The sequence below is a fragment of the Thalassophryne amazonica genome, chromosome 4 (assembly GCF_902500255.1).
Source record: "Thalassophryne amazonica chromosome 4, fThaAma1.1, whole genome shotgun sequence".
NCBI lineage: Eukaryota > Metazoa > Chordata > Actinopteri > Batrachoidiformes > Batrachoididae > Thalassophryne > Thalassophryne amazonica.
In genome coordinates, this window is record NC_047106.1 from 108,132,013 (window position 1) to 108,159,591 (window position 27,579).

The 27,579-nt window shown below is 41.1% G+C and overlaps 1 protein-coding gene across 1 annotated transcript in view; it reads left to right on the forward strand.

Moving 5' to 3' along the window:
- The window catches only part of nbeab (neurobeachin b), a 1,103,372-nt gene that overhangs the window by 318,983 nt on the left and 756,810 nt on the right, over window positions 1-27,579 (forward strand). The window contains exons 2-4 of the mRNA XM_034168398.1: window positions 15,262-15,493; window positions 23,829-23,929; window positions 24,154-24,249. Of these exons, the coding sequence (XP_034024289.1) occupies window positions 15,262-15,493; window positions 23,829-23,929; window positions 24,154-24,249 (429 nt within the window). The remainder of the gene's footprint in view (window positions 1-15,261; window positions 15,494-23,828; window positions 23,930-24,153; window positions 24,250-27,579) is intronic.

Here is a 27,579-nt window from a genome sequence, read left to right on the forward strand (position 1 = left end):
GCGGTTTTCTGATGTCAATGTTGTGGATCGAGTGGCCCATGGTGGCGCTGGGGTTATGGTATGGGCAGGCGTCTGTTATGGACGAAGAACACAGGTGCATTTTATTGATGGCATTTTGAATGCACAGAGATACCGTGACGAGATCCTGAGGCCCATTGTTGTGCCATACATCCAAGAACATCACCTCATGTTGCAGCAGGATAATGCACGGCCCCAGGTTGCAAGGATCTGTACACAATTCTTGGAAGCTGAAAATGTCCCAGTTCTTGCATGGCCGGCATACTCACCGGACATGTCACCCATTGAGCATGTTTGGGATGCTCTGGACCGGCGTATACGACAGCATGTACCAGTTCCTGCCAATATCCAGCAACTTCGCACAGCCATTGAAGAGGAGTAGACCAACATTCCACATGCCACAATTGACAACCTGATCAACTCTATGCGAAGGAGATGTGTTGCACTGCATGAGGCACTGGTATCCCCCCCAATAAAACAAAACTGCACTTTTCAGAGTGGCCTTTTATTGTGGACAGTCTAAGGCACACCTGTGCACTAATCATGGTGTCTCATACAAAATGGGAGCAAAACAAAAAGTGTTGCGTTTATATTTTTGTTGAGTGTAGGAGGACAGGTTCTGTAAGGGTTCTAATTGTCTGAACTTTAAGAGAGATGGACCGATAGTTTGATTTCCAGATTTTATGTTATTTATTACATGCTTCCCAAGCAAGGGCTTTGGGAGTCAGATATAGGAGCCCAATTTTTTTAAATCACCCCTCTCTTGATCTGGATGTTGTTAAGGGATTTGAGTTTGTTTATTGAGGTGAATGTAGACAGGAATTTGGTCTTTTCCTCATTACATTAAGGGCCCACTTGGCTATCAGCGTATTTTACTGATTTTAGGAATGACTTAGTGCCTTTTATGGTTTCTGCAATCAAGGCTATGTCATCATTAAGCCTTGATCTGTTAGATGTTCAGCTTGGTGTCTTGTGCTTTGATGTGGTTTGGTAAATGGATGGACTGCATTTATATGCTTTTCTAGCTGCATCAGAAGCTAGCTTTTCAAAGCTAGCTAGCTGCATCAACTAGCTGCATCAAAGCACTTTTCAATTATGCCTTGCATTCCCCCATTCACACAGACACACCAATGTCAGGGTGCTGCCATATAATGCGCTCACGACACACCAGGAGCAACTAGGGGCCACCCCCTTGGTTACAGTTTTGGTAGTAAGACACTTTTTATTTATCCTATCAAGAGAGATGCTCAGCACAGTCAGGCACCACAATGAATCGAAATGGTCCCAGTGTGTCACCTTGGAGGACGCCAGTGGTGATGTCAGTTGATTCTGTTTCTCTGTCCGGTGATATAATGATGGCTGTTGTGTTGGTATACAGTGTCTTAAGTGACCTCATTAGCCTTCTCCTCTCCTGTAGAATACAGCTAATTGATAATATTTGGGCTATTGTGGATCTATCTCTTCTAAAACCATTCTGATTTGTATTGGGCAGGGACTATACAGTTGAGAAGACTTTTATTGTTGATTTTTGCTGCATTTGCGATGAGATAGATAGATAGATAGATAGATAGATAGATAGATAGATAGATAGATAGATAGATAGATAGATAGATAGATAGATAGATAGATAGATAGATAGATAGATAGATAGATAGATAGATAGATAGATAGATAGATAGATAGATAGATAGATAGATAGATAGATTGATTGATTGATTGTCATTACAAGTGCAGTTAATTTTCTTCCCACACAATCACCTCAGACAAAAAATACAGTTAATCCACAATTATTACAAGTTGAACATAATAATGCCACACATCAGAATTAGAACACTCATATGTACGAGGTCTGTTAGAAAAGTATCGGACCTTATGGATTTGAATCACGTGTGATTGCATCAGCCAAGCTTGAACCTTCGTGCGCATGCGTGAGTTTTTTCACGCCTGTCGGTTGCGTCATTCGCCTGTGAGCACGCTTTGTGGGAGGAGTGGTCCAGCGGTCCAGTGGTAGTCAGACGACATCCTGGATCAAGACAGCATTCAGTTTGGAAATGATCTGGTCGTTTCAGCCTGTCGATCGCCGCTCGGAGCGCGGCGCGCCCTCTGTCATTGTCCGCCGTCTTTAAACCGGCTGTACCACTCCTTAATCTGTGTGATGCCCATAAAATCATCCCTGAAAGCCATCTGAATTTTCCGAATGGTGTCCACCTGGCTGTCTCTCACAATTTCTGGAAAAATTTGATGCAGCGCTGCTCCAGCCGTTCAGACATTTTCCTCACAATGAAAATCCGACGAGGGGGGAGAACCACTGCTCACTCAAAGCGTGCTCACAGGCGAATGACACAACTGACCGGCGTGAAAAAACTCACGCATGCGCACGAAGGTTCAAGTTTGGCTGATGCAATCACACGTGATTCAAATCCATAAGGTTATTGCAAAAAATAAAAAGGTCCGATACTTTTCTAACAGACCTCGTATACATTTGATTGTTTATGTACGCTAAACTTTAAGACAGTCCGTCATCCGAACTGAGGCAATGTAAATGTGTGGTGGGACAGTGTCCCACGTGGGGTGTGCTGCAGCAATAGCTCACTGCAAATGTTGGGTTACCTTTTTTGGGTACAGTTATAACACCCCCTTTTCAACCAGGATGATGGTAAGGTGAAAGTTGACATGGTGTGATTGCAAAATTCTAACAGGAGGTTATGGAAGATGTGTGATAATGTATTGTATGTGAAGATGCATTATCTAATCCTGGTGCTTTGTTATTGGATAAAGATTTAATCACAGTCTTGTTTTCTTTTATTGAAAATGGAAGAAATGTGTGTTGATTTTTTGTCATACGCACTGTTCACATGTACATGGTTATTTTTGGCCTTTCATCCAGATGCCATCTGCATTTTAGGTCACTGAAAACAGAGCTTTTGCTACACTCTGTCCAAGGTGAAGCTTTGATGCAAGTTGGAGTATTTAAAATCATGCTTGTGGGCTTAGCCTTAGTTGGCTGTGTTTGTCATTTGCTGAGGATACAAGTGCATGCCCCCAACCAGTTAATTTTCCAGCTACTGTTGCAGCTGTGTTTTGAAGATACACCTGTTTGAGGTTGCTCTGGCTTTGCAGGAATCATATCTAAGTTTTCACCACACTGCAGTGTCAGGTTGTTATATTCTCTTCAATGAGTTTTTAAATTGTGAATGTTTGTCCTGGATCGGGGACACACCCTTGTGGTTGCTGCTGTGCAACATTTATGTCATCACTTGTTTATTTGGTTGTTTCTCCTTGCTAGTTGGCTTTCTTTCTCACAGTGAACTGTTGTTGTCTAGTTATGTTTTTCTCCCCTCAGAGCACTCTGTTGGTGTCTCTTTCTTGTTTCATGCGTCATTCCCGCAGCGCTCCGTGCAGGCCTTTCTGGGTGTTGTTTTCTGGTTGTGTAGTTTCCCTTGTGCTCTTGTCACTCCTGCATCATTCCATGTCTCAGTGTATATTCCCCTGTGTCCTCTTTGTTTTCTCTCTGTTACCCCCCCAAAATACCACAATCTGTAGTTATTTTATTGTTTATTTTCGAAGGGGTCTGTACCGGTTTATGTTATTATCAATGCACCGACATAAGATGTTCGCTATGCATACCGGTGTTGCAGACAGAACAGTCCGCCCTGCCTTCACTGCACGTCATCAACCGTGTTTCACCGATTATCACCTCGTTTCTGCTTAAAACTGCACTCCAGTCATTATCTGTCTCAACAACAGATATCTGAAGCTTTTGTACAACAATCATTTCCACATAAATTCAACATCATTTCATCATCAAAGACAGAGGAAGTGATCAGAGTGCCGCAGCTGCTGCGTTCATTGCGCGTTTGTCATTTTTTAAAGTGTCACTGATTATCGCCTCATTTCTGCTTAAAACGGCCTCGTTTCTGCTTGAAACTAACTTTAGAATATTTAACACGTTTTACCTAGTCGTCTGATGTTTAATAATCCCATTAATCCATTTGATAAGCTTTGGGTAAGAGTCCATCTCAGATGTGCTCCTGAGCTCCAAAATGACGCATGTGCAGTGGAGGCAGGGCGGACCGATTTTTAGGGGGGACCGTTCGGTCTGCCACACCGGTATTCCTGTCCCCATGTTTTCAGTATATCATTGCTGGATGTGGTGATCATTTAGTCCGCGGTTTTGTGCAGCAGCTCTGATCACTTTCAAACTGTTTGTGTTGTTTTGCTGTGTGTCTCAGCACAGTGGCGATGCAATGAACAAAAAATAGCACATCCGGTGAGAGTTTTAGGAATATATTCATAGTTGCTTTTCTTTTAAAATCTGTGCACATCCTCTGGCTGTGTTAGGGAGGCGCTGACAGCAAAAAAAAAACAGACAACAGCAGCACACCTCTGATGAGTTAAAAAGAAATAAAATAAAATAAAATCCGTCAGGAAGCACTTTCCACATAAATGCACGTGTTTTCCATTCTCTCTGGTCACAGACTGCTTGGCAGCCCAGGGGCGCAGCCACATTTTTTGCATATACTACTACTATTATTAATGTAGGAGATATTATTATTATTATTATTATTATTATTATTATTATTATTATTACTAATAATAACAATAATTCATTCATTTTCTGTACTCACTCCAATCAAGGATCTTGGTAGGGGAACTATCCCAGTAGTCACAGGACAAGAGACACAGTACACTCTGGACAGGAAGCTAGTCTGTCACAGGCCCACACATAGACAGGAAAAATTATTCACATCTACAGTCAATTTAGAGTCTCCTGTCCACCAAACCTGCACGGCTTTGAAAGTGGGAGGAAGCTGAATCATCCAGAAGGAACCCACAGGAACATGGGGAGAACTTGCAAAATCCACAGAGAAAGGACTAGGCAGGAAGTGATCTCACAACCTTCTAGCTGTGAGGCAGTACAGTGCTAACCACTGTGCCACCTAATAATAATCGTAATAACAATAAAAATAAATAAATAAAATAATAATAATAATAATGGTTTAACAGCTAAAATGTTTATCAGTATTACTTTGTGCCTAGGTTTTACTACAGTTCTGCACTAAGTGGAATTGATGAGCCATATAAAAATATGGCTCCTTAATTTAAATTTTCAGCACTACTCAAGTAGGATGTAAAGCAATATAATAGCTCAGCCTGTTTGGGTTTGGGATGCCACAAATATGAAAATGGTTGAAGCTCTTTTGTAATCTTATCAACATATGTGTAGGTTGTGATGTCACTTTGGGATAGCGTAAAGGGTGGAAATGTGCAAAAGAAAATATCCTAGTCAAAAAAATGTAACAAACTTATTTTTAATCAGAGTATAGCATCATGTCAATTCAACTTCTGGGATATTGATCTGCTTCATTAAGTAGCAGAGGGGGTTATTAATCATTTTCAGCTGCTTTGTTGTTAATGAAATTAACAACAGGTGCACTACAGGGGCTACAATGACAATACTTTGCATCACTTTTTAGCAAAGTTAAGGCAACTTTAAAGGACATGTCGCATGTGTTTTAACGTCCCAGTTAGCAACACAACATTTAAGTACTCATGATTGTAAATGTGTCTGTGCACATGCGCTCATAATTAGTGGTTTCTGATGTTTTTTTATGCCTCTCCTGAAGCGAGAAAACGGGTGCATTTCCGAAAAACGTCACTCAGCAAATTCTCTGCGTGTGACGTAGTTAAGAGCAAAACACATACATCCCAGACAGAGACAGATAGAGCAAAAGGAATGAGGTTATGCCTGATAACGAAGCTTCGGAGGTTTTCTTTGAAAGCAGTGGCTCGGATTTACAGAGGAGACGACACACTTCACCCCGAGTCTGTTGGATTTTGGAACTTAAAGTGTTGTGACACTGCTGTTTGTGCCACAACTGCTGGTTTACTGCTGTGAACACGCCTGGACACACAGAAGTATGTCTCGTATTGGGGAAAAAAAAAAAAAAAAAAAAAAAAAAATATATATATATATATATATATATATATATATATATATTAGATTTGTCACGGTTACATACAATGCTAGACACTGGCTAGACTCGGAAGTGATGTCACCACGCTAACGTCTGCTAGATGTCTTATAACTCACTCCACAGGTGTTATCAGGTTACAAAAACAGCATTTCCAGTTTTAGAAGTGTTTACTTCTCACTAGCTTTTACATAATATATGATAAAGGTGTTATATTTAGCCAAAAATGAAGCGAAGTTAGAAGCAAAGTGAAGAAATATAAAGAAACACTAAACAGTTTATATATATATATATATATATATATATATATATATATATATACACGAGGTCTGTGAGAAAAGTATCTGACCTTTTTATTTTATGCAAAAAATATATGGATTTGATTCATATGTTTTTACGTCAGCCAAGCTTGAACCTTCGTGCGCATACGTGAGTTTTTTCACGCCTGTCTGTTGCGTCATTGCCTGTGGGCAGGCTTTGAGTGAGCACTGGTCCACCCCTCTCGTCGTTTTTTCATTGCGAGGAAATGGCGGAATGATTTGGGCTTTGTTCCATCAGACTTTTTTCAGAAACTGTTAGAGACAGGCAGCTGGAAACCATTCGGAAAATTCACATGGCTTTCGGTGAAAATTTTATGGGCTTCACAGAGATTAAGGAGTGTTACTACCGCTTTAAGGACGGCCCACAATGGCGCACGGCGCGCTGAGCTCCGAGCCGCAATCGACAGGCAGAAACCACCACTTCATTTCTAAACAGATGGCTGTGTTGATCTGGGACCATCGTGTGCAATTTCTCTGGTTATCACAAGAGCTGGACATCAGCCATTTTCCGGCAAATTTCACTTTTAACAAGAGATTTTGTCATGGAAAGCCGCGCGGAGGCTTCGCGCATCATGACAGAGCCGCTGATGGAGTGAAACAAAGAACACCTCTGTTTTGGAGTGTCAGAGGACAAGTTGGGACATGCCCAGTTCTCCACAATTTCTCTTATACTCACTTGACTGGTAAGCCACTGAAAGCCGAGATAGGCAAAAAGGTCGGATACTTTTCTCACAGACCTCGTGTATATATATATATATATATATATATAAAACAATGGAAACAAAACACAGAAAAAACATCCAAAAAAAGTTAGCTTAAAGTTGAGCTTTTGTGGTCTCCGGAAAAAGCTGTAGCTTTATTGGGTAAAAATAGAAAAGACTGAGCCATTTACAAATTAAAACGTCCACTCAGATCAACTGTGCTAAAAGGCTACACTAATGTTAACCGGTCATTAAACCTTCACAGCAGTGCAGTAAACGTCACGTTTTATTTTTATATTATTCTCACCTCGATAAAGCTGCAAAACTAAGCTCCATTGGTCAAACTGGGAGTTCGCATATATCCAAAAAGTGGGAAATTTCAGACTGAGTAGGTCTGCTTCATCCCCCTGGCTGCCTGTCTCCCTCTGCCCAGGGATGATGCCTGAGCCCTTGTTTCTCCACTGTCGTGGTTCGATCGATATCCCACCAAGTTATCAGTCCTCCCTCGGTCGGCGTCACTCCAAAAAGTAGCTGAAAAAAGCTTATCCCAACAGGGTGATGGGAGAATCATTCTACTGCTGTTTTTTTAAAGCATTTTTGTGGTTCAGCAGACACAAATTCAAAGATGGCGATCGCTCAACTTTTTTTCGGGTTGTGGAAACAGCCAGAGTGTGACCTAGCAATCTCCGTCAGACGTCACGCGTTAAAGTGTTTGTAGGCGTTGCCTGAAGCTTATAAAGCACCTGATGTGAAAGGCCCTTAAAACCGTGTTGACATTAGATACAAACTAATTAGGCCAAGCAGTTGGCTTTGTCGCTTGAGGGGTGTTCCTGGGGCATGCCCGCTACATCTCCATAATATAGGTCTTGTAAATCACTTCAGAGGTGTTTTCTGGTTACAAAAACAGCATTTTTAGATATAGAAGTATTTATTCCTAGCTATTTTTTACAAACATATACAGACTTTTTTTTTTTACAGACATATACACAAAGACAGAGCATTTTCCCCATCTTGAATTATTTTGTTTGCGCGAACAACCAGCTGATGTTACGCTTCCTATTCACTCTGATTGGCAGTTGCCATGTTGCGTTGCTCAGTATTTGCATAAAATAGACTTCAGGTCTATTTTGACCCTGCCAAGCTCACGGCAGAGCGAGCATTGTCTCTTGCCGCTGCAAAACACCCACTCTGATTGTAAATGAATGGCAGACCATTGCTTTGCCTCTGTCCTTTGCTGTTGCTTGAAGTTAATCTGACCATGGCTTAAGTCACTATAATTATTCCATCACCAAAATATCCCAAATGAACTGGTGATTGAAATCAACTGTGTGATCCAAATGAACAGTTACCTGCTGTTACCATTGCTGGAGTGTGGTTCATGTTGTTGATGGCACATGGGTCCTTCGGCTGAGTTGCCAGTACACAACTGGCAGCTGTTACAGCTGGACATTACAGCTGTCCAGATGTGCACTGCACTGGGCAGCAATCGCACTGCAGCCACCTCAGCTGCACCTGATAATGTTTGATCATGGCATGGGGGAGCGACACACTCCTCAGGGCATCTGTGTGTGTGGGGGGGGCGGGGGGGGACACGCACGCCACTTGTGTGTGCTTGGCAGCGCCACAGTCGTGGGGGCACTTAGACAAATTTCACATCCAGCTCAAAAGTGGTCAGCTGCTCACTATTTTCATGCTGACTGCGCTAATGGCACCACATTCTCTAAGTGTCCAGCGAGAAGTGTTAGATGTTCGTGTGTGTCACCTGGACATTTGCCGACACCTGCCACGAGAGGGATAAAATGGGCTCTCACAGGGCACACACTGTCTTTCAGCCGCTGGTGTGTGCGAATAATTGTAGTGACAGGTGCACGAGGCATTAGAGGTGGCTCCGATTTTTCACAAATGGCATGCAATTCCTCCTTCGTGTGCTAGTTGGCTTCAATAGTGTTATGTGTGAAGGGGGCCTAAGAAATGTTGGTTTCACCCTACTTTTTCTAGATCAGGCTCAAAACTTCTCAGTCGCTCCTCATACTGATTTTATCAGTATGTATGCAAGTAATATTTCAACAGTAATGTATAGCTTTCAAAGCAGATTGAAAGAGTTGTGAAGAATGTAGATTTTTTATGTATCTGTCTCCAAGCAGCATTAATGCATGGCATCATGGTGGTATGTATAGGCAGGGGTGGTGGCCAAGCAGTTAACTACCTTTGTTTCCAGTGCGAAAGGTTCCTGGACCAACAGCACCTCTGCCCGTTCTCTGTGTAATGTGGAGGAAGAGCACCTGGAAGAGCACCTGGTGTAAAGCTTGGGCCAAATCAATATGCACATTCCCTTAGGATCTCCTCTGGTGAACCCAAACGAAACAAGGGAGAAGCCAAAGGAACTTACTTTTATCATTGTTGCATGTATACGTAAACATCAAAACTATTTAATGCACCACACCTACTGTATTACAAGAGAAATATAGCATTTTTATAACACTTGTATTTTATGTTAATTTCACAATGAAACAAGTATGATTACTTGCCACAATATTAGTTTAAAACTAGTTGGCTGGTTGTATTAGGACCTGTCCTGGTGTGGGAGTCTTTTTCACTGCTTTGGGGTAAAGGTAGGATATTGTGCACAACAGTGTAATTGTGAGACGTACACACCCGCACACACACTATTTTTGGCACATTGACACTTGAATAATACCATAAGAAAATGCGACACAGAACACTGTGATAACTCGCTGCATTTCCCATGAGATCTTATTTTCTTTTATAAAACACAGAAAAATGCTCTGAGAAACCATTGATTTGCTCAAGAAATGGTTCAAACCAAGTACATCAGGAGAGTAGTTCTTTTTTTGTGTTCAGTTTCCTCAAGGCTTTTCTTCCACAGATGTTACCAGTGTTCAAAATTATCCAGTGGCTCTCATTGTGCTTGGTTTTGCAGAATCAAATTTTGTGTAATTTGTTTTGTTTTTTTTAATTAGGACCTCTCTTCAAACATGCTCACAAGTTTAATTGTAGGAGTTTTGTCAGAGCAGCCCTCTCATTCCTATGCCCTAAGGAACCAAGATAACAGATAATATGGAAAATGAAAGTGTAGGAAGTGGAAACTATTTTTTATACCTGGAACCTGGACTACACTACGCTCAGGGTGCACTACTCAGGGTGTATGACAGCAGATGTGTCACTTAGTCCGGGGGCCACCGGGACCCCCCGTGCACCCCCCCCCCCCCCCCCCCCAGGACTCTATGAGTGGGGTACTAAAATGTTCCTATGAATGTCCTCTTTCAGATAAAGGATGTTCCCAAGAAAAAAAATTGGGATGAACTACCTAATTTGCATAAAAACAAAATGGCCACTAACAACTTACCAAAAAGGGTTAAAATACCTATCTCTGCTCCTAGTAGAGATATCTGAGCACTTTAAAAGGCTAGAATAGGGTTTTCAAGCATGAGAAATTAAAAAAATACACCTAGTCTTAGCAAATAAGAACATTTTATTCAATTAGTAGCAGTAACCTGTCTTAGAATATGATAATGTAATGGCTATAATTACCACACTGATAAGTAATGTTATGTATTATACTAGCTTTAAACAGGTGCCATGAAGTGGCCCTAATTCCAAATACAGTTAAACATTCATCATTGTACATTAATAATAGGAGCATCAGTATAATAATAGGAATAATAGGAGCATCAATATTCCCAGAAAGAGTAACAATAGAACATGTCATTCAAGCAATTCTGGGTATCGAGAAAGCAACAACATTACACACAATATCCAATGCATTACAAAACACATTGACTGAAAACTTGTGTATCAAGATATGAAATGAATGTCATCCATGAATATAGAAACAAAGTCATTGTCTATAGTAACATCAAAACCAGAGTCTGCAGCTACATGTAAGAACTATACGAGGTCTGTTAGAAAACTATCCGACCTTTTTATTTTTTTAAAAAACTATATGGATTTGAATCATGTGCACTTGCATCAGCCAAGCTTGAACCTTTGTGCGCATGCGTGAGTTTTTTCACGCTTGTCGGTTGCGTCATTCGCCTGTGGGCAGGCTTTGAGTGAGCACTGGTCTACCCCCCTCGTCGGATTTTCATTGTCAGGAAAATGGCTGAGCGATTGGAGCAGCGCTGAATCAAATTTTTCCAGAAACTGTGAGAGACAGCCAGGTGGAAAACATTTGGAAGATTCAAATGGCTTTCGGTGAAGATACTCTGGGCGTCACACAGATTAAGGATCATTACAACCGGATTAAAGACGGCCCACAGCGGCGCAGGGCGCGCCATGCTCCGAGCAGCCATTGACAGGCTGAAACGACCAGATCATTTCCAAAGTGAAGGCTGTGTTGATCCGGGACGTCGTCTGACTACCAGAGAAATTGTGGAAGAGGTGTACATCAGCACTTTTGCAGCACATTCCACTGTTACAAGAGATTTTGTAATGAAAGACGTGCAGAGGAATTCGCGCGTCGGGACAGAGCCGCTCATGGAGCACAACAAAAAGCACGTCCGTGTTGGAAGTCTCACAGGACAAGTTGTGACATGCCCAGCTGTTACACAATTTCTCGGATACTCACTCGACTGAAAAGCCACAGAAAGCCGTCTGAATCTTCCGAATGGTTTTCAACACGGACATGCTTTTTGTTGTGCGCTATGAGCGGCTCCATCCCGACGCACGAATTCCTCCTCACGTCTTTCATTACAAAATCTCCTGTAACAGTGGAATGTGCCGCAAAAGTGCTGATGTACACCTCTTCCACAATTTCTCTGGTAGTCAGACGACGTCCCGGATCAACACAGCCTTCACTTTGGAAATGATCTGGTCGTTTCAGCCTGTTGATGGCCGCTCGGAGCGCGGCGTGCCCTGCGCCGCTGTGGGCCGTCTTTAATCCAGTTGTAATGATCCTTAATCTGTGTGATGCCCAGAGTATCTTCACCGAAAGCCCTCTGAATCTTCCGAATGGTTTCCACCTGGCTGTCTCTCACAGTTTCTGGAAAAATTTGATTCAGCGCTGCTCCAATCGCTCAGCCATTTTCCTGACAATGAAAATCCGATGAGGGGGGTAGACCAGTGCTCACTCAAAGCCTGCCCACAGGCGAATGATGCAACCGACAGACGTGAAAAAACTCACGCATGCGCACGAAGGTTCAAGCTTGGCTGATGCAAGCGCACATGATTCAAATCCATATAGTTTAAAAAAAAAATAAAAAGGTCGGATAGTTTTCTAACAGACCTCGTATATAAACAAGACACACATTTCAATCTTCATCATCAGAGTCCAGGTCAGAATCATCAATTATTTCAGCATCAACAGATTGAGTGTCATCCTCATTGTCACTTTGCAATTCTACTGATCCAAGAACATCAACAAGTTGCTGTGGGAGCACATTCTCATCACACCAGAGGGGTTCCAAATTCTCGCCAGTCCAGCCATGTTCGCTGGGACCAGGAAGCTCTGGAAAGTTTTCATGGGATCGCTTCTAGATGCCGACTTGGAGGTTGGCTCATCTGATGTGCTGCTGCAAGGTCTGTGCACAGGGTGGCAGGTTTGCAATGTCCACAGACCTTGCAGCATTGAGCTTGCCATTAGCATTGCACTTCTTCATAAGTAGATGGTGTCGAAGGCTATCCACCTGACAGAAGCGTGGATGGCCATACAGGTGGCAGGTGAATTCTTGCAAGCCTTCCACGATGTCCTCAGGTACTTCCCACGAGTCTCCAAGCTTTGCCAGCACCTCTTCAAACTTGGGTGTGTTGAACATTTGTTACCTACACACCATCTTTAAGCTATGCAAAGTCCCTGAAATAAAGTAAAGAAAAAGCATGAATTTTGACCGTGTATGGAGGTAGACAATAAAAATAAGTCAGATGCAGAATGTTCTTTTGTTTATTGAGTAGTAGATATTTCAAATGCAGAAATGTATGATAATACACAGGATATGTCTCATAAAATGTAACAAAAAAAAATTAACAATAGTACAAAAGTTTCTGTATGGACGACACGGCTGACAACCCTTCAAAAAGGAAACTATACACATAATTTCAATGGATGGATTTCAGTGTTATAACACATGAAAATTTATAAAAAAAAATGGTGTGCATTATTGAATTCCTCATGCTTGAAAACCCTCATCTAGCCTTTTAAAGTGCTCAGATATCTCTATTAGAAGCAGAGATAGGCATTTTTTTTGCTTTTCGGTAGATTGGTAGCGGCCATTTTGTTTTTATGCAAATTAGGTAGTTCATCCCAATTTTTTTCTTGGGAACATCCTTTATCTGAAAGAGGACATTCATAGGAACATTTTAGTACCCCACTCATAGAGTCCTGGGGGGGGGGGGGGCACAGGGGGTCCCAGTGGCCCCCGGACTAACTGATTTTTGTTGTCCCGTTAGAACATGTTTATACCTGCATCAAAGGATCACACCTGTTTTTAAGACCAATTTAGTTTTTTTCACACCTCTTGATGTAGGTCCCTGGACACAATCAAAGAGAGATGTGTTTTTGACACCTCTTTTGAAGTAGGTGTGACAAACGTATGGACAGCTTTTGGGCAATTTAGTAAACTGTTTTCACTACAAACTTTAAAGTATAGAGTTCCCATATACTGTATCCCATACATATGGGTCTAACTGTGTTGTTTTGCCCCTCCCTGAGCTTGGTTCTGCTGGAGGTTTCTTCCTGTTAAAAGGGAGTTTTTCCTTCCCACTGTAGCCAAGTGCTTGCTCACAGGGGGTCGTTTTGACCGTTGGGGTTTTACATAATTATTGTATGGCCTTGCCTTACAATATAAAGCGCCTTGGGGCAACTGTTTGTTGTGATTTGGCGCTATATAAAAAAAAATTGATTGATTGATTGATTGATTGCGTGGCCGCACTGTTGAGATTTCAGTATTCTTATGTGATTATTTTACTTTTGACAGATTTCAAATTCATGTTTTCCTATTTTAGATATTTTGTGTTTTCTTCAGGAAAAATGGTCTAAAACCTGTTTCAGCCAGCACTCTTTTTTTTTTGCCAGGTTTGAACCAATTTTATCCATGATGCATTTTAAAAATCCCAACCCTGCTCCTAAGCAATTATATTTTCAGTATCCCAGATAAAAGCCTTTTTATTACTTGAATGAAATGGTCATTTTGAACAGAAATGTTAAGTATAAATGACAAGATTGATTTTTTACTCTTAAGTGCAGTTATATTGAACAAGTCCTGAATTGTTGCACCACATGTTCTCAATTACATACAAGGCTATTGCATCATCATGAAGTTGAAATAACGCACCACGTGAGATTTCATCTGCTCATGTTGTTAGCATGATAATGTAATAGCCTTGTATGGAATTAAGAATGGGTGGTGGTACAGTTTCTGGACTGTTCCAACATAGCTACATTTCCCCTATTTTTTCGTAGCCAAAGTGGTTTGTTGTAAGCTGAAAAGTAAAAGATGAGTACAAAATAAGCTAAAATAAAATATATTAATAGGTTCTGCACATACCAGAGGCTATAAGCACCTGTCTTTTAGGCCAGATCTGGCTTGTAGGCCAGTTGTTTGAGACCCCTTTTGTAATATGATAGTTCTTGGCTTTTGCCATGATCGAGGTGAGGTATGATTTATATCTCCATGGACATGTCTCCACTACTCCAGTTCCCGCATAGACATTACCTGTCCATCACATTGATGTGCATCTGGCATTTAGGTCCATTTGATGTGATGCCTATCATCACATTGTTGTGAGTGTGCTCCGTATTTACAATGCTGGCCAATTTCATGCTTGCTGAACTCGCTGAGAGAACTGCAATATTGATTGTTGTTTTCTATATTTTATATTGTGATTGTAATTGGGACTACAGTGGGAAGTTTGCCTTTGAATCCCTTTGCTTCCTCTTTTTATCACTTTATTTTCATGGGTGCTTAAATTCTCATCAAAACCTTTTAGAAGAAAAGAGTCCTCCAGTGATGGTTATTGTGCTGGAAATATATGCGCAGTGTCACTGGACTAGTGATCTGTGTTGTACACAAAATGGCCCTCTTGATTAATTTGACCTCACAGAAGTAAAGTGGTTAAAAACAAAGTCGAAAGATCGGGGAAACAGCACTGTATGATGCAAAACCTTTATATATAGCTGAAGTTGGTCAATATACTTCTGGGGCATTTTATTAAATTAACTACACATTGACTATTGAATATAAAACACTATAATTCATGATTTTACTTCCTTGTTGTTTTCTTCCTCTGCAGTTGGTTGGTGGTGAATTTGATCTGGAGACAAACTTCATTATTCAAGATGCAGAAAGTATTGGCTGCATGGTGGAGCTGCTGGAGCACTGTGATGTCACATGCCAAGCTGAAATCTGGAGCATGTTTACTGCCATCCTTAGGAAAAGTATGAGAAACCTGCAAACAAGTACTGAGGTGGGCCTCATCCAGCAAGTACTGTTCAAAATGAGCTTCGTGGAAGACATGATTGCAGGTATGCTGCCGCTGTGAGAGCATTGTTTTTCCCTTGTATTCAGCTGCAGTACATTAAGTTTCACAAGATTTATGTCCAGACTTATGTCCAGCAAGAAGATGTGGATTCCTCTTTTAGTCTCATTCAGGCAACATAATGTTCTCTCCATATCTTTTAATAGATCTGAACTTGGTGTTACAATAGACGAGTGCATTTGCTATATAGATGTGGGCTTGAGAAGACTCATTTCCATTTGGAACCACCTTTTTTTTTTTTTTTTTTTTGTCAGAGTAGATAACCTCACCTGAACAATACCACATTCACTGAAAGAACACTTTGGGGGAAAAAAAAAGATTTCATTTCTAAGCAATCTGGCTGTGTTGCCTCATGGGAAATGCAACTGTACTGTACAAGGTGGAAAGAAGTCACACAGATAAAAAGGGACCATTTGTAGCTTAGATGGTATAGTTGGATGGCCATTATCTGACAGTTTACTAGCTGGAGAACTGACTAACCGCCCACACTAAAGTGTCCTTCAGGAAGAAACTGCACGTCAAATTGTTCCTGATCCTGAGTCTAGATAAAGTCAGTAATGGTTTGCATCAAGATGGGTTTTAGGCTGTTTAAAAACACACACGTTTTCATGACATATCAGGACGTATGACAGAAATGTAAAAAATGAGAACATGCCTTTCCCAAGGTCCTACAGGCCTGGGAACCAAACTCATTCTGACCCATGCTTACAGGAATATGTCCATCTGTTGAGATTTTGGCTAGGACTATATTTTGGTCAAACTTGATTTTTATGCTAAAATGGGGGGATTTAAAATGCTTTAGAGTGCTCGAAAAATGAGGACATGGAAAATGTGCTCATTTTTCTGAGCGTCCTCATATTGAAGGTGTGTTATCTTAAAAATGTCCTGAATTGTCATGAAAACAAGTGCATACACACTTGGCAGAATCCATAAGAACACTAACCCCAAATACAATGTACATAAAGGGCGGGATAAAAAAAAGTGGAGTCAGAAAGAATTAAGTCACCAAAAAAATGTCTATAAAAGTTATTTTACATTTTCAAGTGTTTTTGCAAAAGGATTTATTGACCAATTCCTGATGCATATTTGCCTTGGTGGCAAAGCTTGCATCCTTGTGAGTGCATTTAATTTTTCTAGATTTTTTGGGGAAAATGACTCATGCTCCATTGTCACATCAGCAACAGAAAAATGAATGACGCCAGATGATCCACCTTCTTATAAAAAATATATTTAACAAACCCATCTGAAATTGAAATCAGGAGGAATCATATAAACATTGTTGATGATGGTTAGACCAGTTATACGGATTGAAATAGTGCTGTGATTCTGGGTTCGCTCAACTTAATATTAAAGGAGACATCCAGAACAGTTGTTAAAAATTGTCACCATCACTATTATTATTAATATGCATATGTTGCGGATATGAATGAGCGAAGCTCGTCAGCATCTCACCATGTCATTTAGGTCCTTCAGACTTTATTTTGAGTAAATGCTTCAGCAGAGTCTTAGCATAGCAAAAACCTTTCAGCTTCTGGGGGTGCCCTACCCCCAGAAGCTCTCACATGCCTGGAAAAGCTTCTCACCATCGAACCATGTTATTTAGGTCCTTCAGACTTTTTTCAGTACAATTGTTCTTGGGAGCATGAGCATGACTAAAACCTTTCAGCTTCTGGGGAGCTCTGCTCCCCATACTCCCCACCTTTTTAAGCATTTTTCTTTTTTTTGCTGACCCCACCCCCCTAATTACAGCCATCTCTAACCCCCTGCCACTTTAAGCATTTTTTTAATGTAGATGTAAATTAATATTCAAAGTTTTCTGCTAGTTGACAGTAGGGCTGTATAATATGGCCAAATTATTGTATCTCAATATTGTCATATAAATTGTCACGTAAATGTCACTTATATACATGCTGTCCATATTCTTGAGCCTCTTAGGTGGGTAGGGAGAGTTCCCATGGGATACAAAAGCTTTTCAACCGACCATCCCTGGTTCTCAAAACCAGGCACCTAAGTGTCTCTCTCTCTCTCTCTCTCTCTCTCTCTCTCTCTTTAAAGATGTTTAGGTGTACCTTAGTAAACACTAGTAGAGTTCCACCTTAGATTTGGAATGTATAATACAACCCCTGGCAAAAATTATGGAATCACCGGCCTCGGAGGATGTTCATTCAGTTGTTTAATTTTGTAGAAAAAAAGCAGGTCACAGACATGACACAAAACTAGTCATTTCAAATGGCAACTTTCTGGCTTTAAGAAACACTATAAGAAATCAGGAAATAAAATTGTGGCAGTCAGTAACGGTTACTTTTTTAGACCAAGCAGAGGGAAAAAAAATATGGAATCACTCAGTTCTGAGGAAAAAATTATGGAATCATGAAAAACTAAAGAACGCTTCAACACATCACTAGTATTTTGTTGCACCACCTCTGGCTTTTATAACAGCTTGCAGTCTCTGAGGCATGGACTTAATGAGTGACAAACAGTACTCTTCATCAATCTGGCTCCAACTTTCTCTGATTGCTGTTGCCAGATCAGCTTTGTAGGTTGGAGCCTTGTCATGGACCATTTTCTTCAACTTCCACCAAAGATTTTCAATTGGATTAAGATACGGACTATTTGCAGGCCATGACATTGACCCTATGTGTCTTTTTGCAAGGAATGTTTTCACAGTTTTTGCTCTATGGCAAGATGCATTATCATCTTGAAAAATGATTTCATCATCCCCAAACATCCTTTCAATTGATGAAATAAGAAAAGTGTCCAAAATATCAACGTAAACTTGTGCATTTATTGATGATGTAATGACAGCCATCTCCCCAGTGCCTTTACCTGACATGACTTTCATCCAGTCATCCACAATCCACGATTGCTTTTCCTTAGCCCATTGTAACCTTGTTTTTTTTCTGTTTAGGTGTTAATGATGGCTTTCGTTTAGCTTTTCTGTATGTAAATCCCATTTCCTTTAGGCGATTTCTTACAGTTCGGTCACAGACGTTGACTCCAGTTTCCTCCCATTCGTTCCTCATTTGTTTTGTTGTGCATTTTCGATTTTTGAGACATATTGCTTTAAGTTTTCTGTCTTGACGCTTTGATGTCTTCCTTGGTCTACCAGTATGTTTGCCTTTAACAACCCATGTTGTTTGTATTTGGTCCAGAGTTTAGACACAGCTGACTGTGAACAACCAACATCTTTTGCAACATTGCGTGATGATTTACCCTCTTAAGAGTTTGATAATCCTCTCCTTTGTTTCAATTGATATCTCTCGTGTTGGAGCCATGATTCATGTCAGTCCATTTGGTGCAACAGCTCTCCAAGGTGTGATCACTCCTTTTTAGATGCAGACTAATGAGCAAATCTGATTTGATGCAGGTGTTAGTTTTGGGGATGAAACTTTACAGGGTGATTCCATAATTTATTCCTCAGAATTGAGTGAGTCCATATTTTTCCCCTCTGCTTGGTCTAAAAAAGTAACCGTTACTGACTTCCACAATTTTTTTTCTTGATTTCTTATAGTGTTTCTTAAAGCCAGAAAGTTGCCATTTGAAATGACTTTAGTTTTGTGTCATGTCTGTGATCTGATTTTTTTCTACAAAATTAAACAACTGAATGAACATCCTCCGAGGCCGGTGATTCCATAATTTTTGCCAGCGGTTGTAGAAGATATACCTTACTGAATTTTCATATCAGTATGATATATGATATGACTATGATTTGACACAAAGTGCAGCAACAGTGAAAATGAAACTTTCTTAAACAAAACAGTAATAATACCACACTCATTTTGCACTCATCATAAGGTTAGGATACTGTGCCCTCCAAAGGTATTGGAACACTTGGCATTTCATACATTTTAATTGTTTATGTCATTTTAAATACAAGAAAAACAAAAAATAAAGATTTCTAAAATTATCTTCCTCAAACTCAAACTGAAAGCAAATCTCTAAAACTTGATAAAACCTGTAAATATCAGTTTTATTGCCAGTCAGGGGATGGAAACATGATAAGTGATAAGAATGATAAATGATAAATGATAAGAATGGTGACAAAGGTCAGTTTCAGTTTGTAACAGAGGTCAAAAGTATTTTTTTTCCAGCTGTATTTGTGCTGAATTTGATGCTTGTATCACCATTTAAAGGATTGTTTCAGTTACCTGCTGCCAGTGGTGGGCACAGTTCTGATAATCCGATAACCGATAATTGTCAAAGATAATGTTTTCATTATCGGATTATCTTTTTAGATAACTTTAAAAACCATTATCGGACTAATTATCTTGCGATAAATTTTTGTCCGATAATTTTTAGACCGATAACGTGATAAATAAAGCTGAACAGCTACAAATATTTATAAAACTTAAAATCAGTTGAGCACCTACCTGTTAAATGTTTCGTAGCTGATGTGTAGTAAAGCAGAGAAGAGCTGTTTTAAGAAGAAACCGCTCTATCCTCTGCAGGCAAAGGAGAACTGCCCCCCCCCCCCAAAAAAAAAACAATTTCTTTTAACCCCATACTGATACGCGAGCAACATCACCCAAGTCATCCAGAGGCATACATTTTTAACTTATGGTTCAACTTTTAACCAAACTAATGTCGGACAAGTTATTTAAATTGTCATGTCTGAAATTTTATAAAGTGAAAATATCAGATATATGTTTTAGTTTTAAAGTAATGCGCTAATTTTTAAGATTTTAGTGTGGATATATGCTGTGCCCAGCAGTACATTATGGGTAGGATAGGGTAATCTCAGTATGTTCACGACATGTGAAATGCATTTGAAACACTCTCATCAAGCTCTACAGACAACAGCATTAAACTCTAGTGCCTAAAACTCTCGTGAATATATTCTCTGGGTTTATAGACATTGTTATTGTGTCTGCGTTTATTAAATTCCACGCATCTTAAATGTAGCAGACACGGATTATCTGGAATTTTGTTTTGGCAAGTTTTCAAGGTGTCTACTGCCATCTACTGGCCATTAGTGTTCATTCACCCTATTAACATATCCCATAATCCCTTGCATGCCAGAGAGTCGCTGCAGTCAAACAACATATAGAGAATCAACATGATGACAGTTGTAAATTAATATTATACTACAAAAATGTATTTTTATGCTTTTCGCCATGTTAATAAGAGACTGCATGCATGATACCCTGACAACTTGCTGAAATAATTATAACAAATAATCCGTGTCTGTTATGTTTAATCTGCGTGGAATTTAATAAACGCAATTCGAATTTCAAACATATTATATATATTAGTCTCGAACAAAGAGGACAAACAGTGTTGTAAAGAACAATAATCAAGACGTTAAAGAGCAAACTTCACTTTCCCCCAGAACGACATGATCAGGAAGCGATTGTAGCTCACAGCAGCTCCCATTGAAAATAACGGAGAGACAGCCTGTGATTCTCGCATGTTTACATAAAATAAACACAATAACAATGTCTATAAACCCAGAAAATATAATCGCGCGAGTTTTAGGCACAATATAAAGATAGTTTTATGTTGCGATGTTAATGGTGTTGTCTGTGTGCAGCAGTTAAAGTGCAGCATGATCAGAGCGTCTCAATGCAGTTCTCAGTGTTACTGAGATCTTGCAGCGCGGCGAGCCAACATTTATGTGTCAACACAATATTGAGTGCATGTTTTACAATATAATAAAACGTGTGCACACTATAATAAAACGTGCGCACAACATCATAAAACGTGCACACAACATCATAAAACGTGCACACAATATAATAAAATGAGGGCACATTCTCTCCACATGCAACACATTTTGCGATGACACTTCCAGGGCTCCATAAAAATGCCTGTTTTTACAAATAAAAAAATGGAATATTTTACAAAAGCACATTTATCTGTAAACACCAACACATGACACACGTCACATTAACGTGTTGGTTTACATAATGAATGACTGAACTAGGGCTGAAATGATTAATCGAGTAACTCGAATAATTCGATTACAAAAAATGTTCGAGGCAAATTCTGTGCCTCGAAGCTTCGTTTAACGTTGTAGTACATATGCCAGGCCTATGTGTGGCGCTGCAAAAAGCCTTTTAAGAGAAAGCTGATCATCTGAAATAGACTTACTGTGCATTTAAAGCGAAGCAGTGTGTTTATGTATTTTTAAAAAACACACGGACCCGGTGGCCAGCTGCTGTCTCTCTCTACCCAGTGTGAGGGGCTCTCAGAGCAGGCGAATCACAGCTCTGTCCCCGGCTACATTGACAAACAGCAGAAGTCCACTCTTTCTTCTGTTTCCCTCAGACTCACACTGCTTGATGTTTTAATTTTTGCTTTTTTGGGCAACACACAACACTTCATAAACACGGTAACTTAAATAAAATAATAAAAAAAAAACTGACTGAGGCTTGCATGTTCACCCTCCAACTGAAATGCATCTGCTGAATTGCACAGAATGAGGGATAAAAAAAAAAATCAGGGACCAGTCCATCAACCTTTATTAAAAAAAACCATAAAAATGGTTACGTTTTACAAGTTGGAGAAAACAAAACAGAAAGCCATATCCCATCGCCATTTCAGCAAAATGTCAAGACTTTGGTGCAGTGGCATTGTGCCACTGCTTAGGGAGAGCCCTGGACTATTTAAAAACACAGAAGTACTTTTTATCCGATTACTCGATTAATCACGAGAATAATCGATAGAATACTCGATTAGTAAAATAATCGATAGCTGCAGCCCTAGACTGAACCAATCAGTGTTTAGCAGAGGCACATTTTACACAGAATCCTTTGCGATCTGTCTGTGTTTGTTACAAAACCTCAGAATTAGTGCATTATTCAACATTAAAAGATATATATGTTAACTATGTACAAATGACAGAATTGACATTAATGGAGTTATTCTATCAGTATTAATGTTATTTATAAATCAAAACCATAAGTCAGCACTGCTTTATTTTCCAAGACCTCCGCCTGACCGGAGCGTTGTGACTGGGTAGAGAGCTGGGCTTTGTGGCTGCGCTCAGCTTGCTTCTGTGCTGGAAGCTATGTAATAAACAAGAGATAGAATAGAGATAGACATAGAGATAGATGTTCAAAGATAGAAGTGTGGGCTCATTGTTTGGGTCTGTTGTCGCTTTTGATGCTATCAGATGCGATCGTGGTGTTAAAACTCAAATTCAGTTTATTAGTAGTTGCAAATGTACCAGAGACAATACTGAAATTTATCGGTTATCTGTAACTTCCGATACATTTTTGGGTGATTTATCGTTTTATCTTTATCAAAGATAACTTTTCAGTTATCTGATTATCTGTTATCGAAGTTAATTTTTTGGTTATTTGTGCCCACCACTCCCTGCTGCATTAATAAGCCAACAGAGAACCAGCTGTTGTCTGTTAGTTTACACATGTTTGCGCTCTTAAACAGCTAACAGACAGACATGGCAACCTGAATTAAAGGAGAAATGCTGCTTTTAACAACCTGGACCTCATTTCTGACATACAATACGGTGGTTTACTCACAAATATAAGTTTGGTGTGATTAGAAGTCCATAGTTCAAACAACGTGTTCAGTTCAAATCTGAAGCAAACATTTTTCTCCTAAAGTGGATTAGAGCTTTTTGTGGTACACAGCACAAACTACTGGATTGGAGGAACCTAGCAGTCAATGTGACTCTCTGATTTGAAAATGCAGGTCTTTCAAACAGACATGTGGTGCTATGACATGTCAATCATCTGTGTCCAATCAGATTTCAGGGGAGTCCAGTGAAACCCCGGCCTCCGCTCTAGCTCCACCCATGCCAGTGTTCAACATTTCCTGTTTCACTGTGACTGAGAATTCAGCACTTCCTGTTTGAGTGTGAGCTTGCCACTGAGTTCCCGCGAGATTCCATGGGATCTTATCTGTCAAACCAGGAAGTGTTTGACATTTGAACATTTCCTGTTTCACTGTGGACTTGAATTTTGGCACTTCCTGTTTAGGACGCCCTGTACCATGAGTGAGCTTTGCGCCGCTTCGCTCATATTAATATTGTTGTTGTTGTTGTTGTTGTATGTAAAAAAGATTTCTTTAACATGTTTTCAAAAGTGGACCTTTACTCAAATATCACATCATGAGATGAGGCACGTTTGGTACAAAAACAGAGTTCTACACTGTTTTCTTTGAACAGAATCCTTTTTAATGCAGTTTATGGTGTTCTATAAAATAATGAGAGTCTGTGCAAATTGTCCAAAGGTTACAGTGCTAAAACATCTTAATCAGATTTAAAAAATACATTTTTCCTCCATAAAGACAGAATATGAGAGATTGATTGTCATTTTTGTGTCCTTCTGTTGTGTGGATGATGTATTGCTTCAAAGATTTGCTTGTGGACATGTTGGGAGTGCTGGCCAGCTACAGCATCACGGTGAAGGAGTTGAAGTTTCTCTTCAGCATGCTACGAGGGGAAGGTGGCCGTTGGGTAAGTGATAACAGCGACTGGACTCAGACAGAAACATGTGTCGTTGTGATCCTGAGACTTGAGTTGTCCCCTGAGGGCGATCACACCAAACTGTGGCTTGTTCTGCAGTAGTGAAATGACAGAATGAGGTAATTGACATTGTATTGATTGTCTGCACTCGGGATGTTCGCAGATAAAAGCCTTAACTCTCCTGTTGTTATTCTTTTTCTTTGCCGCCTATACAGCCAAGGCATGCCATCAAAATGTTGTCGGTGCTGAATCAGATGCCTCAGAGACATGGTCCAGATGCCTTCTTCAACTTTCCTGGGCGCAGTGCAGCAGTAAGCAATCACATTTTTCAAAAGACAGGAATATTGTATTCTTTTTTTTTTTTACAGAGCCTGGCAACATAAAATCAGGGAAAGTTTTGATTGAATTAACAAGATGATGGTGAAACAACCAAATAAAAAATGTGTACGCACAGGCTAAAATTACCGTATTTTCTGGGATACAAATTGCACCAGAGTTTAAGTAATACCTTTCAAAAATTGTCATTTGAAGAGGAAAATAACACACACATATATATATATATATATATATATATGTGTGTGTGTGTGTTGCACCAGTCTCATTGGTTTTCTGTAGTGTTATCTCTTTAATTTGTTTGCATTGTTGTAGAGCACCTTTTATTATTAGAATCTATATATTTTATTTCCTATTAGTTTATTTTATTTTGTGCTTTGATTCCCTGTAAACCGCTGTATCTAGAGTTATTATAATCATTATTATTAACAACAAACGTGATTTTTCAGTAAGCTGCACCAGAGTATAATTTGCAGAACCTCCCAAATTAGTAAATTAAAGGTGGTGGTGTGTGTGATGTAGCAGTGTGTGTGTGTGTGTGTGGGGGGGGGGGGGGGGGGGGGGAATCTGTGGGGGGTTTATTCATCTGATGTCAAATTTGAGTATGTGATGGGGTGGGGTTATTACTTTTACATATGTCACAGAGGTGTTAAACAAGCTGTGTCAGACATAAATTCTGCTTAAGTCAGGAGAATATCTGTGAAAACACTCAAAGAAATGTGGGATGCTGGAAATATTTAACGTTAAATATCAAACACATGAAAATATAAAAGGAAGGCAAAAACTGAATTTGCACAATATCATCCCTTTAATAATTATTTTATTGGATCCAAGAACATTTCATTTTCAAATGTGGTGTTCAAATTTTCAGAAAACCTGTTGGTGTTGCTGTTAATCAACGATCATTAAAATCTAATCAGTGTTTTGTGTGTGAACGACAAAACCCCCACATTTGAGATATAACAATGACAGTTATTAAAGCAAGTCACTTTGGTATGAAAGTATTGAGCATGCATTTTTCTGATAGTGTTATTTTTGTTGTGTGGGCCGCTGAAGAGGCGGTACTGCTGGCCCACCACCACCAGATGGCGCCCTGCTTGAAGTGCGGGCTTCAAGCACGAGAGGGCGTCGGAGCAACAGAGAGTGACAGCTGTCACTCATCATCAGCACCAGCTGTCACTCATCATCCACATCACCATAAAAGCCGGACTGCAACTCCACCTCCCCGCCGAGAAATCAGCTACCGTAAGAGGTAATTTTCTCTGCTGACTTAAAACATTGAGTAATAATCTGAACTTCTTTGCAGTCGTTTTCCTGTGGTGTTTTTCTTATCTGTGGAATTGGTGTTTGGTGTGATCAGCGACGGCTTCGTTTCACACGCCAACCAGATAAGTGGTTAGACAGGAGCTGCACAAGTGTGTGATTGGAGGTGGAGGTGCTCCCTCCCAAAAGAACACAGACTGTGGAATTACTGAGTGTGCGAACTCACACTCATCTACACTGTTTCTGTTCTCTGCCAGCAGTACCAGGTCTGACAGCTGGAGACGGTGGCCACCTGGGGATCCAGGACTTGGCGGCTCCGGTGTTCTTCAGATCCGTTGGTGGTGAGGGCCGTGTGGGATCCGGCTCGGTTCTGGACGGACGTCTTCTATCCTCAAGCCTGCCCACACGTCACTCTACATATAATTGTCTGTATTACCAAAACTGTATTTGTCTGTATTCCGTTGTGTACTTCACAACATTAAATTGTTACTGTTTGGCTTATCCATTGCCCGTTCATTTAATGCCCCCTGTTGTGGGTCCGTGTTCCTACACTTTCACAACAGGATTTCTCGGCCAGCGTCATGGATCCCGACCGGCGTCAACCATCGCTTGAACAGCCAATGGAAGAGCGAGGTGCACAGGCGTCAGCAGGAGGCATGTTAGGTGAGCTGCAGCGAATCTTAACCGCTTTCACTGCTCGGTTGGACTTAGTCACCGAGCGGAATGTGATTCTCAATCGGAGGATGGAGGCTCTCACCGCCCAGGTGGAAGCGCAGGCTCAGGGTGCTGCTGCAGCACTTACTCCTGCTGACCGGAGGCCTGAGACAGACATTCCGCTGGTCGTTCAACGAACCCCCCCCACCTTCCCCTGAAGCATACATAAGCCCTCCGGAACCGTACGGAGGCTGTGTTGAGACGTGCGCGGACTTCTTAATGCAGTGCTCGCTCGTCTTTTCACAGCGTCCCGTCATGTACGCGTCAGACGCTAGCTGGGTGGCTTACGTTATAAATTTGCTTTGAGGAGAGGCACGCGCCTGGGCTACGGCGCTCTGGGAGCAGAATTCATGGCTCCTAACGACATATGCTGGGTTTGTGAGGGAGTTCCCACAGGTGTTCGACCACCCTCATAGAGGCGAGACCGCTTCAAGCGTGCTGCTGTCGATAAGACAGGGGCGTCGGAGCGCAGCGAAGTATGCAGTCGACTTCCGCATCGCGGCAGCGCGAGCCGGCTGGAATGCTGTTGCGCTCCGCGCCGCCTTTGTAAACGGACTGTCTCTGGTCCTTAAGGAGCACCTGTTGGCGAAGGACGAGCCGCGGGATTTAGACGGGCTTATCGACCTAGTTATACGGTTGGACAGCCGATTAACAGAACACCGACGGGAGCGAGACGAAGGGCGTGGTCAGGCACAAGCCGTCCCTCTTCCTCCCGGGTCTGAAAGGGAGCCGTCTTCCCCACGCTCCACAGCCAGGGCACTCCACGTGACGACAGCTCCCCCTGTGACATTGCTATGGAAACGAGCAGTGCCAAAAGGCGATCAGATCAGAGACAAAGGAGGCTGGTCAGTGGGGAGTGTTTTCACTGCAGCTCAACCGAGCACACGCAGAAAAACTGCCCCAAATGGTCAAAACAGCTGCACTCGTCCTTAGAGACTGGGCTAAGGGTGGGTCATAATACCCACGCGGGGAAACCCCGTAAATCTGCACGCATCCCAGTCACGATCCTGAGTGGGGATCTATCCCTTCTTGCCCCAGCACTGGTGGACACGGGGTCGGAGGGGAATCTGCTGTCTGGGCAAGGGAGGTCGGGCTCCCTCTAGTGGCTCTACCTTCACCTTTGAAGGTACGGGCACTAGATGGCACCCTTCTTCCATTAATCACACACCAGACACAGCCAGTGACTTTGGTGGTGTCTGGTAATCACAGGGAGGAGATTGTGTTTTATGTAACACCTTCTACCTCCCGTGTGATTTTGGGTTATCCTTGGATGATAAAGCACAATCCCCGGATTGATTGGCCGTCTGGGGTTGTGGCTCAGTGGAGCGAAA